The sequence below is a fragment of the Cervus canadensis genome, chromosome 5 (genome assembly GCF_019320065.1).
Source record: "Cervus canadensis isolate Bull #8, Minnesota chromosome 5, ASM1932006v1, whole genome shotgun sequence".
Classification (NCBI taxonomy): domain Eukaryota; kingdom Metazoa; phylum Chordata; class Mammalia; order Artiodactyla; family Cervidae; genus Cervus; species Cervus canadensis.
Window position 1 is genome coordinate 5,878,065 of NC_057390.1, and position 13,449 is coordinate 5,891,513.

At 46.7% G+C, this 13,449-nt stretch overlaps 1 protein-coding gene across 4 annotated transcripts in view; it reads right to left on the reverse strand.

The window, feature by feature from the left end:
* Positions 1-13,449, reverse strand: part of TBC1D8 (TBC1 domain family member 8) — a 142,854-nt gene that overhangs the window by 19,181 nt on the left and 110,224 nt on the right. For all 4 annotated transcript variants that reach the window (XM_043467960.1, XM_043467962.1, XM_043467963.1 and 1 more), the window contains 4 exons: positions 11,795-12,080; positions 10,761-10,890; positions 10,517-10,615; positions 9,306-9,374 (listed from right to left, as the gene is read on the reverse strand). In XM_043467960.1, coding sequence (XP_043323895.1) covers positions 9,306-9,374; positions 10,517-10,615; positions 10,761-10,890; positions 11,795-12,080 — 584 coding nt within the window. The remainder of the gene's footprint in view (positions 1-9,305; positions 9,375-10,516; positions 10,616-10,760; positions 10,891-11,794; positions 12,081-13,449) is intronic.

Below are 13,449 nucleotides of genomic sequence, written 5' to 3' on the forward strand. Positions count from 1 at the left end.
GGCTACAAAAGAAATTAGCAATGCTGGTTACCTGTGGGGATGGAAGACAGGGGCAAGCACCCAGATCAAGAAGCAAGCCTTTTTACTACATGCTTTTTTTATATTGTCTGAATTTTTAACCACATGACTATATTAACAAGTCAAAAATTTAAAATTAAAAAAAAAGGACCATTTGAAGTCTTGGACATAGACTGAAAACTAAAGCAATCAACACTGGCCCCACCACTGATCACTGAGGACCAGTTAGGTTCTTTAGAATGTATCTTTTACACCTGTACTAAATCATCTTTGGGGACATTTTGGCTCACTGACTTGGAATCCTTTCACAACGTCAGTGCCCTCTGCCCATAAGGATGGCAGAGAAACAAGTACAGATGCTCTAATATCCAAGTGCCTATGCTCAGATGGAGACCAAAATGCCATTTATAACTTTACTGCATATTACCAGCAGCCATGGTCCTCAACAAGCCTTTGCAGAACAATAAGAAGTACTGTAAGAACTTTTAAGTGTAAAATAAAGGTCTCGTAAATTCCCATTTCTCAAAACCCAAGACACACTGTGAATTTGCATGTATATTTTTGTCATCCTGTCATGCTAGCTAGAGGCCCTCAGAATCCTATCCAGAAGAACACAGTTATAAAAGTTAAAGACCAGTGCAACCAATTTACACAGAATCCTAGAAGCCAATACAAAAATCAGCAAAGGATATGAAGAGATGATACAAGAAAGTAGACTATTAGCCAATAAACTTACAAAAGGGTATGCAACCTCACTAATGAGTACGCAAATTTAAGTTAAAATGAAATGCAATTTTCTGGGACTTCCCTAGTGGTACAGTGGCTAAGATGCCAGTACTCCCAACACAGGGGGCTCAGATTCAATCCCTGGTCAGGGAACCAGATCCCACATATTGCAGCAAGAGTTTGCATGCCACAACTAAAGATCCCGCATGCCTCAATGAACACTGAAGATTCCACGTGCTACAACTAAGACTCAGTGCAATCAAATAAATAAATATCTTTTAAAAAACAAAATGCAATTTTCTACAAGGCTAGCAAAATTTTTAAGTATCCATAATATTAAATGATAGCTGAGTGTGAAACATTAGGAAATGAACACTTTTAGACATCATCAGTGGAAGTGAAATTTGAAAGATCTAGAACACTTTAGCAACAGTGACTGGAATTTGGTTTGCGCATCCCTAAGGGGCCCACCCCACAGAAACAGCAGCACAGGTGTCTGGGGAGAGGCTCGAGGATGCTCTGCACAGCACTGCTTATAAAGCAGAGAAAACTGGAGACAAGACAGATGTCCTTCAGCAGGGGACAGGTGAATGAAGTGTGCTTCAGCCCTACAGTCAGACTCTGCTGTCACTGAAAAAGAGTGAGAAGAGATCTGCAGATGCTGACTCGAGAAGAACGCCCATGGTAAAACCGCGGGGCTTCTCTGGGGGTCCAGTGGTCAGGACCATGCTTCCAATGCAGGCAGCGCAGGGTCGATCCCTGGTCGGGGAAATAAGATTCCACATGCTACATGGTGTGGCCACGAAATTTTAGAAAGTGCAGACCACTGTGTGTAGCACAATCTCATTTCTATGTGGAAAAAAAAGTAAGAGTGCATTGCTTGTGTGTCTACAGAGGGATACAGTAAAAAGGGAAAGAAACCAGGAATGAGATTCACCATATACTGTTAACAGTAATTACTGTGCAAAGTGGGGCTACAGGCTCGGACAGGATAAGACCCTTTAAATTTTGATTAGTTATTTTTCTTTTTAAATAGTGAGTGTAGGTATTACTCTACATATTATATATATATTTTTATATATATAGTATATAAGTATATTTTTATATATATACTTTGTATATTTTTGTTTCAGTTTGTGTTTTTAAATTAAGTTTCAAAAATAAAAGTATTAACCAGAACACAGAATCAGGCAAAATAATATTAAACAAACCAAATGCTCTCCAGGGCCTGATAATCCAGAAGTGAATAAATTTAGCTGAACATGAACAACAGCCGGTGAATCTCATTCCTGATTTCTTTCCCTTTTTACTGTATCCCTCTGTGGACACACACACGAGCAATGCAAGTGTGAGACAGACAGCTAGAGGGAAGCTGCCCCACGGAACAGGGAGCCCAGCTCAGTGCCCTGTGATGACTAAGGGGGTGGGGGGGAGGGGACGGTGTGCACACACAGCTGGTGCACACTGGTACACAGGGGAAACTAACAGAGGGGTGGGGGAGGGGACCGTGTGCACACACAGCTGGTACACTCTGGTACACAGCAGAAGCTAAAGAGGGGTGGGTGGAGGGGACCGTATGCACAGACAGCTGGTGCACACTGGTACACAGAGGAAACTAACAGAGGGGTGGGGAGGAAGGGGACGGTGTGCACAGACAGCTGGTGCACACTGGTACACAGAGGAAACTAACAGAGGGGTGGGGAGGAAGGGGACCGTGTGCACAGACAGCTGGTGCACACTGGTACACAGAGGAAACTAACAGAGGGGTGGGGAGGAAGGGGACGGTGTGCACAGACAGCTGGTGCACACTGGTACACAGAGGAAACTAACAGAGGGGTGGGGAGGAAGGGACCGTGTGCACAGACAGCTGGTGCACACTGGTACACAGAGGAAACTAACAGAGGGGTGGGTGGAGGGGACCGTGTGCACAGACAGCTGGTGCACACGTACACAGTAACAGAGGGGTGGGGAGGGGACCGTGTGCACACACAGCTGGTGCACACTAGTACACAGAGGAAACTAACAGAGGGGTGGGTGGAGGGGACCGTGTGCACAGACAGCTGGTGCGCACTGGTACACAGAGGAAACTAACAGAGGTGTGGGGGGGAGGGGACCGTGTGCACAGACAGCTGGTGCACACTGGTACACAGGGGAAATAACAGAGGGTGGGGTGGAGGGGACCGTGTGCACACACAGCTGGTGCACACTGGTACACAGGGGAAACTAACAGAGGAGTGGGGGGAGGGGACCGTGTGCACACACAGCTGGTGCACACTGGTACACAGAGGAAACTAACAGAGGGGTGGGGGAGGGGACCGTGTGCACAGACAGCTGGTGCACACTGGTTACACAGAGGAAACTAACAGAGGCGTTGGGGGGCGTGTGCACAGACAGCGGAGTGCACCCACTGTTACACAGGGAAACTAACAGAGGAAGTGGGGGGAGGGACCGTGTGTACACACAGCTGGTGCACACTGAACACAGGGGAAACTACAGAGGAGGGGGGGAGGGACCGTGGCACAACAGCTGGTGCAACTGGCTACACAGAGGAAAACTAACAGAGGGGTGGGGGGAGGGACCGTGGCCACACCAGCTGGTGCACACTGGTACACAAGGGGAAAACTAACGAAGGAGTGGGGGGAGGGACCGTAGTCACACACAGCTGCGTGCACACTGGTACCCAGAGAGGAAACTAACAGAGGGGGGGGAGGGGACCGTGTGCACAGACAGCTGGTGCACACTGGTACACAGAGGAAACTAACAGAGGGGTGGGGGAGGGGACCGTGTGCACAGACAGCTGGTGCACACCGTACACAGAGGAAACTAACAGAGGGGTGGGGAGGAAGGGACCGTGTGCACACACAGCTGGTGCACACTGGTACACAGAGGAAACTAACAGAGGGGTGGGGGGAGGGGACGGTGTGCACAGACAGCTGGTGCACACTGGTACACAGAGGAAACTAACAGGGGTGGGGAGGAAGGGACCGTGTGCACACACAGCTGGTGCACACTGGTACACAGAGGAAACTAACAGAGGGGTGGGTGGAGGGGACCGTGTGCACAGACAGCTGGTGCACACTGGTACACAGCAGAAACTAACAACATAAAACACACTCCAGTTCTTTTAAAAAGCACACTTCTGGAATATATTAACACAAGGCACTGTTTCAGGTCCTGGGTGTGTCCCAGAGTAGCCCCTGACACCAAGTGTATGTTATGTTGTTCCCATCTCACTTGGAGACAGAAGACTGATAAAATTGTCCTCAGTTTCAGAGAATAAGGGACAGATGTCACAAACATGGATTTATATAATCTAAAACACTGCTTCATAAATCTGGATGGGCCTTGAGGGCATTATGGTAAGTGAAATTAAGTCAGAGAAAGACAAATACTATATGATCTTGTAAGTGGAATCTAAAACAATATAACAAATCATTCCAGTCATACAGAAGGATCAGATTCATGGTTTTACCAGAGGCAGGAGCTGGGGGTGGGTTGTAGAATAAGATGGTGGGGATCAAAAGGTACAGATTCCCAGTTAAAAGACAAATGAGTTGTGGAGATGTATGTATATCATGATGACTATACTTAGCACTGCTGTATGGTATATTCCAAAGTTGCTAAGAGAGCAGGTCCTAAAATTTCTCATCACAAGAAAAAAACCATTTTTGTTGTTTTGGGGTTTGTTTTTTTTGTATCTATATGATTATACAGTGGAAGTGACAAATAGATTCAAGGGTCAGATCTGATACAGTGCCTGAAGAAATATGGACAGACGTATTTTAACACTGTATAGAAGACAGTGATCAAAACCATCCCCAAGAAAAAGAATGCAAAAAGGCAAAATGGTTGTCTGAGGAGGCCTTACACATAGCTGTGAAAACAAAAGAAGTGAAAAGTAAAGGAGAAAAGGAAAGATATCTGAATGCAGAGTTCCAAAGAATAGTAAGCAGAGGTAAGAAAGTCTTCCTAAGTGAACAACGCAAAGAAATAGAAGAAAGCAATAGAATGGAAAAGACTAGAGATCTCCTCAAGAAAATCAGAAATACCAAGGGAGCATTTCATGCAAAGATGGGCACAATAAAGGACAGAAATGATATGGACCTAACAGAAGCAGAAGATATTAAGACTAGGCAGTAAGAATACACAGAAGAACTATACAAAAAAGATCTTCATGACCCAGATAATTAGAATGGTGTGATCACTCACCTAGAGCCAGACATCCTGGAATGCAAAGTCAAGTAGGCCTTAGGAAGCATCACTATGAAAAAAGCTAGTATATGGAAATGCATAAAGATATAAACAAGAAAATAAAAATAACTCCAAATTCCAGAAAAAAAAAAAAAAAAAAGCTAGTAGAGGAGATGGAATTCCAGCTGAACTATTTCAAATCCTAAAAGATGATACTGTGAAAGTGCTGCACTCAATATGCCAGCAAATTTGGAAAACTCAGCAGTGGCCACAGGACTGGGAAAGGTCAGTTTTCATTCCAATGCCAAGGAAGGGCAATTCCAAAGAATGGTCAAACTACTACACAACTGCACTCATCTCACACACTAGCTAAGTAATGCTCAAAATTCTCCAAGGAAGGCTTCAACAATATGTGAATTGAGAACTTCCAGATGGTCAAGCTGGATTTAGAAAAGGCAGAGGAACCAGAGATCAAACTGCCAACATCCACTGGATCATAGAAAAGGCAAGAGAATTCCAGGAAAGCATCTACTTTTGCTTCACTGACTATGCCAAAGCCTTTCTTTGACTGTGTGGATCACAACAAACTGGAAAATTCTTAAAGAGATGGGAATATCAGACCACCTTACCTGCCTCCTGAGAAATCTGTATGCAGGTCAAAAAGCAACAGTTAGAACTGGACATGCAACAACAGACTGGTTCAAAATTAGGAAAGGAGTATGACAAGGCTGTATATTGTCACCCTGCTTATTTAACTTATATGCAGAGTACATCATGACAAATGCTGGGCTGGAAGAAGCACAAGCTGGAATCAAGATTGCTGGGAGAAATATCAATAACCTCAGATATGCATATGACACCACCCTTATGGAAGAAAGCAAAGAGGAACTCATGATGAAGGTGAAAGAAGAGAGTGAAAAAGTTGGCTTTAAACTCAACATTCAAAAACTAAGATCAGGGCATCCAGGCCCATCACTTCATGATAAATAGACGAGCAAACAATGGAAACAGTGAGAGACTATTTTTTGGGCTCCAAAATCACTGCAGATGGTGACTACAGCCATGAAATTAAAAGACGCTTGCTCCTTGGAAGAAAAGCTATGACAAACTTAGCATATTAAAAAGCAGAGACATTACTTTGCCAACAAAGGTCTGTATAGTCATAGCTATGGTTTTTCTAGTAGTCATGTATACATGTGAGAATTGGACCATAAAGAAGGTTGAGTGCCGAAGAATTGATGCTTTTGAACTGTGGTGTTGGAGAAGACTCTTGAGAGTCCCGTGGACTGCAAAGGAGATCAAACCAGTCAATCCTAAAGGAAATCAGTCCTGAATATTCATTGGAAGGACTGATGTTGAAGCTGAAGCTCCAATACTTTGGCCATCTGATGCAAAGAGCCAACTCATTAGAAAAGATCCTGATGCTGGGAAAGATTGAAGGCAGGAGGAGAAGGGAATGACAGAGGTGGATGAGATGGTTGGATAGCATCACCAATTCGATGGAGATGAGTTTGACCAAGATTTGGCAGATGGTGAAGGACAGGGAAGTTTGGCGTGCTGCAGGCCACAGGGTTGCAAAGAGTTGGACACGACTGAGCAACTGAATAACAAATGACATGATAGATGTTAACCTACTGTGAATCATTTTGCAATATATGTAATTCACTATGCTGTACACATTCAGTGCTGTAGGTCAATTATATCTCAATGAAACAGAGGGAAAAAAAAGAATTGTATTCAGGCAAAAAAGAAAGATGACTTAAATTCAGAATAAAAATGGATTTAACTAAGTACACACTGTTCATCTTTAGTAGGAAAGAGTCTGTAAAAGAGACAGTCAGAGAAGACTGTTTGCTGTTAACACAGAGAACAGTCACACCTGTTCATCCCAGGCTTAGGAAAGGACGCAGTGAAGTTAAGGCACAGACTCTTTAATCCTTAATGAGAACCTATCACATATCTACTCAACGATGTACGGGTATCTCTGTGTGGCCCTTTCCCTGGGAAAGTGAACCTCTGGTTCAAAAGACAAGAGACACATTCAAAATCCAACTAGGGAACCTTATACCTTGCAATGACCCAGAGGGATGGGATGGGGAGGGAGGTGGGAGGGGGGTTCAGGATGGGGAACACATGTCCACCCATGGCAGATTCATGTCAGTGTATGGCAAAAACCACTACAATACTGTAAAGTAATTAGCCTCCAATTAAAACAAAAACACAAGCATTGAGATATACGAAGTCAGAATGGATGTATGTATATGTATGGTTGAGTCACTCTGCTGTCCACCTGAAGCTACAATATTGTTAATCAGCTATAAAAATATGGCTGATTCATATCAATGTATGACAAAACCCACTGAAATGTTGTGAAGTAATTAGCCTCCAACTAATAAAAAAATTAAAAAAAAAAAAAAGTTAAAGAAAAAGAGTACTCCCTAATAAACATCTGGAACACCAAAACTAATTAATTAATTAAATATATGAGGTCAGACTACAAAAGCCAAGGAAATTCAGAGAAGGCCGGGAGCAAGAGCTGAGGAGGGGGACAGTCTGAGGGTTGTTCTGCGGGGCGTGAGGACGACCCTGGTGCGCGCAGGAGGGGCCTCAGGCTGTAGCACAGAACGAGACCCCACGCCTGCGATGCTGTTTCCCTGAAATTGTTATCTAGAAACTGGCACTGTACTCACAGTTAGCATTTGCAGTTAGCCCTCCACAAACGAAGGGCCTGCAGAGCTAACAACAAACACGAAAATAAATTTCACCCACATCGTTCACAGAAAAGACAGAAATAGGAAACAGGAAATAGCTGTCTGTCTTCTTTGAATACTCGTGTATGAAAGTTTAATGATATGGTTAGTACTTAATGCAGTTTATTTTCATGATGAATTTAAAGCAACCTTTTAAGTTATATAAATTGAGATGTCTGATGTGTCTTATTCTCCCAAATTGAGAACAGTCAGCCCTAAAGAAATTAGACTCTTCATGCTAAATATCACCTCGGTTTACCTGCTTTTGTGTTTCTAGTATTCCCTGTTTTAACTCCTTGACAAAGAGAGTTGGGGGCATGGGACACCAAGTCACCTTTGACTCTGTATTTTCTCTTCATGCAACAGAGAAAACTATAAAACTTGAAAATCAGTGATGTTTACAGGAGTCCTCCTCACACACCCTGCTGACGGGGGGTGAGGAGCGCCAGCAATTGACTGAGCCAGCCTCATGTGTCAGTGACCGCAGCAGGCAGTGACAAGGCAGCTACATGAGGGTCAGACCAGCTCTGCGGCTGCACTCAGAAGGACCTACACACCGCCTGGGACTATTTCAAGTACCCAGCAATTCAAGTTCAGAAGCACCGAGGGCTCAGAGTCCCCACCAGAAGAGCTGCAGTGGCCGGGCTCCTCTGGGTCTGCCGCTGCTCTGCTGGCCTGCGCTCCGCTCCGCTCCCCTTCACCGCAGAAGCGGTCAGGAGTGGGTCCACGGTCTGCCTCTTCCCCATGTCTATTGACTGTTTCGAGCAAGAACATTTCTAGGAAGGCACTTAAAAATGGTCTTTGCAGGATGATGTAAGTAGCAAGAGCTGGGAATCCACCTAAATACCCAAATATTCAAAATACAGTTTACTGTATTAAGTATTGGGGCTTCCCTAGAGGCTCAGATGGTAAAGAATCTGCCTGCAATGGGGGAGACCCAGGTTCAATCCCTGGGTCTGGAAGATCCCCTGGAAAAGGGAATGGCCACCAACTATTAAGCATTACCAACAGGACAAGTTGTAAAATGATTTAAAAATAAGATCAAATGGCAGCATGAAAAAGTGTTAATAATAGCATCAAGGAAAACAGAACATAAATAAGCATCCAGACCAGTCCCACAAACAGAAAAATATGTATACACGTCTTGTAGGTGGTGTTATGAGTAAAACGTACATGAGGTGATACAGGAAACTATATTCAATACCTTGTAATAACCTATAATGAAAAAAAATACATATATGTGTATAACTGAATCACTGTGCTATACACCAGAATCAAAGACAACATTGTAAATTAACTACACTTCAATTAAAAAAAATAACAATAGGGAAAAAAAGGATACCAGCAGACAGTTCAGTAAGAATCACTGTCATGTCCGTGGCTGACTGGGACTGCTGCTGGGCAGTGAAGGGCACGTCCCCGTCACTGAGGGCCTCGGCCGAGCGCAGCGGCGTTTATGCCCGGGCTCGGCAGGCACCGTCCAGCCAGAGCCACTGGCAGGGGCCGCCCCAGCCTCGCGGCCGCTCAGCAGACCATGCTGACCCTTCCCCACTGCATATGGACAGCCGTGGCTGCGGCCTGACTCGGGGTCTGTCACTTCCTCACCCCTCAGTCTCCTACCTTGAATAAATCGTAGAGTTCCTCCAGGTCTTCGGGAAGGACGGAGACCTCTGGGATAACGACCCGGAGCTCGAGGAAAGAACAAACAGGCATGCAGTGAATTCTCTGCCTGCCCTGGAGGATCGGGGGCAAGAGGGCGCGTCCCGCTGGAGTGGACGCCAGGCGCCCAGATCACCCAGAGACGGCTTTCTGGTGACTTTCTCAACCTTTCTTCATCCTCAACCTTTCTCATTCACACATCCAAGACTCAGGACAAGCGTCTAAATACTTGCAAAGGATCAAACACTAGCAAGGCTAGAGCTCGGGTGGCAAGTTCCTGCAGCATAACCACCAGCGCTATAGGCCTGGACTTCCCTGGTGGTCCAGCGGTTAAGAGTCAGCCTGCCCATGCTGGGGACAAAGGTTCGATCCCTGGTCTGGGAAGGCTCCCACAGGCCACAGAGCAGCTAAGCCCGCATGCCGCACCTACTGAAGCCCGTGCACCCTACAGCCTATGCTCCACAACGAGAGAAGCCACAGCAATAAGTCCTTGAACCACAACTGGAGAGGAGCCCCCACTCACCACAGCTAGAGAAAAGCCCACGCAGCAATGCGGACCCAGCACAGCCAAAAATAAATGAATACATAAATAAAATTAAAAAAATATTGGAGTGGTTTGCCATTTCCTACGCCAGTAGTAGTGGCCCCTAAAAAAACAAACAAAAAAAAGACTGCAGGCCCTCGGCACCGGGCAACTTCTATACTGTCCGTTATTTAACCCCACATGATGAGTGTTATCCTCATTTTACAACCAGGGAACAGAGGCTCACAGTAGTTAATTTGCTCACAGTCTGTCTGACTCTAAAACTAAATCCAGGCTGTTTCTCCACTAGCTCAGTGCTGTCAAGCTGTCGTTATTTGCTCAGTTGTGTCCGACTCTTTGCGACCCCATGGACTGTAGCCCCCCAGGCTCCTCTATCCATGGGATTTCCCAGGCAAGAATACTGGAAGGGGTTGCCTTTTCCTTTTCCAGGGCATCTTCCTGACCCAGCTATCGAACCCAGGTCCCCTGGATTGTAAGCAGAATCTTTACCACCTGAACCACTTAGTTGTTAATTTAATGCAAAAAAAAAAAAAAAGCTGCTCCTCTCCTGTCAGGAGGCAGCAGGAGACCCAGGGCAGGTCAGCACCTGGCCACTGGGAGTCGCGGCCCGGAGGCGGCGTCTACTCACCACGTTCTGCTTCGTGGTGTCCTCGTGGCCCTGGAGGACTCGGATCCTGTGCCTGCAGCGCATGTGCTCGATCTGAGCCACAGACTGGTCCCCGAATTTCTGCAGGGGAGGGGGGATCACTCGCTCACAGAGTCCTCTCTGCATCCAGACAGCAAGCAAGCAGCAGCCCCGAACACCTCCCTGGAAGTTCACCTCCCGAGAGACCTGGGGGTGAGGGCGGGTGGGCGGAATGGGGCCCAGGCACCTCGTAGGAGTCTCGGATCAGGTCTGCGATGTCGGTCACGGGACACGGCTCCTGGTCGTCAGAGAAGAAGGCGTGGTGGCTGCCAATCGGGGGTCCCGGGCTGTCCTCGTTCTTGACGTGGTCCAGAAACCTGGGCACATGAGACACCAGGAAAGCAAAGGGTTACCATCCCCTCCCCCACCCTGGGCACCTCGCAGCCCCCACCACCTTCACAGGGGCCCCCAGACGTGGGCAGCAACTCTCAAACCGGCTCCCCAGTCTCCATCACTGTGAGGAAGGCCCGGCCGCTACAGCCACACTCGTTCTAGAGAAAAGGAGAAATGAGCGTGCAGACAGACATGGCGACCCTGGAACCACAGGAGGGTCTCCAAGGTCTCTGGCTCTCTCTGGCTTCCCTGCTGGCTCAGACGGCGAAGCAGCTGCCTGCAATGTGACAGACCCAGGTTTCAATCCTTGGGTTGGGAAGATCCCCTGGAGAAGGGAATGGTACCCGCTCCAGTATTCTTGCCTGGAGAATCCCATGGACAGAGGGGTCTGGCGGGCTACAGTCCACGGGGTCGCAAAGAGTCAGACACGACTAAGCGACTAACACTGTCACTTTTCTGACTTTCCAGTGATGTAAATACTGTGCGTCCACAGTATTCTGAACAGGAACTTGTCATTTATCAGCCAGCTCGCCCTCAGTTCCACATGTCCTCGGGCCAGCGGTCCTTGCCTTCACTGCCACACCCCAGCCCTATATGCACAAAACGTCCACATCCCCCAGCCGGCTTCCTGAGGCCCACGGTTCCCCGTGCCCCCCGCCCTCCTTCCGTTCAAGGTGACCGAAGGTCCATCTAGACTTAGGCCACTTGAGCCTGTTCAGAGAAAGACACCAGTACCCTCACCTTCCGGCCTCTTGGTGGAGAGGAGCGAGGGAAGGTGGACAGAACGACAAGGTTGCTGGAAGGCTTGGCCCCAGGGGCCGCAAGGTGGGAGAGTGGAGGGGAGCCCCACAGTGACCACCCAACCCGCCGCCTGGCTCCCTGCCTCACCTGCTGAGGACCATCAGGGCCTGGCTGTCATCCTTGCTGCTGCACAGGTCCTCAGCAGTGGCCTCCAGCACAGCCAGTCCCAGCTGGAAGATGGCCTTGATGCCGTCGTAGAAGAAGCAGTCGACCACGTTCACGGCACTCTCCAGGGGCATGATGCTGAGGAAGAGCGTGAGGAACCAGGACAGGGAGATGGACGCCAGGGCCGAGAGGTCGTGCATGTGCTCCGCCAGCTCAGGGAGTTGCTCCTTGATGAGCTCCTCGAAGACGGACTGGTCCACCTGCGCCCCTGGGGAAGGAGCCACGGAGACTGGCTGGGGAGGGGGTCACTCCCTCTCAGATTAGAACTGCTCTGAGATACACAGAACCCTGACGCAGGACGGGAACCCAGGAAAGGACTCATACTTGGTTCACGGACTTCTGATGTTTGGACCGACGTGATTCAATGGGGGAAGGACAGTATCTTCATCTGGCATTTTCAAACACAGTGCTCCTATCTACAACAGCTAGGACATGGAAGCAACCTAGATGTCCATCGAAGTATGAATGGATAAAGAAGCTGTGGTACATGTATACAGTGGAATATTACTCAGCCATAAAAAGGAACACATTTGAGTCAGTCCTAATGAGGTGGGATGAGCCTAGAGTCTATTATACAGAGTAAGTCAGAAAGAGAAAAACAAATATTGTATATTAATGCATATATGTAGAACCTAGAAAGATGGTACTGACGAGCCTGTCTGCAGGGCAGCAATGGAGACCCAGACACAGAGAACAGACCTGTGGACAGAGTGGGGGAAGGAGAGGAAGGCACGAATGCAGAGAGTAGCCCTGAAACATACACACTACCGTATATAAACAGAGAGCAAGTGGGATTTGCTATATGACTCAGGGACCCCTAGAGGAGCAGAATCAGGTGGGAGGCAGCAGGGAGGGTCAAGAGGGAAGGGACATATGTATACCTATGGGTGATTCATGCTGATGTATGGCAGAAACCAACACAATATTGTCAATCAATTACCCTTCAATTATTAATAAATAAAATAAAACAGTGCTGAACCAAGAACCCAGCTACGTGGGCTGGGGCGGGGGGGCGGGGGGGGAAGGACCCCTCTTCCTACTTCAAACCATTCAGAAAAATACATATGAAATGTGTCATGAATTTAGGTATAAAAGCTAATGCTAAAAAAACATCTAAGAGAAAATACAGGCAAAAGGCTAAAATTTCTTAGGACACAAAAGCATTAACTGTAGAAAAATTATGAATCAGATTTCATTAAAATTAAAGACTGGCATTCTTCAAGAGAGACCATTCATAAAATGAAAATGCAAGCTTCAAACTCAGAGAAAATATCTGTGGCAACTATTATCTGACAAAGGTTTTGTAATCAAAATAAAAATAAAGAACTGATGCAACTTGATATTAAGAAATCAATAAATCTTTTTTTTTAAAAGGCAAAAGAGTTGCACATTTCTAAAGTGACAAATGGCCAATAAGCACAGAAAAATAGGTGCAACATCATTAACAATGATTAGAGAAATGGAAATTAATATCACCATGATATACTACTCTCACCCATCAGAATGGCTAAAATTAAAAAGACAGAAAATTCCAAGTATAAACAGATATGGAGCAACTGGAACTCCCATGCATTGCT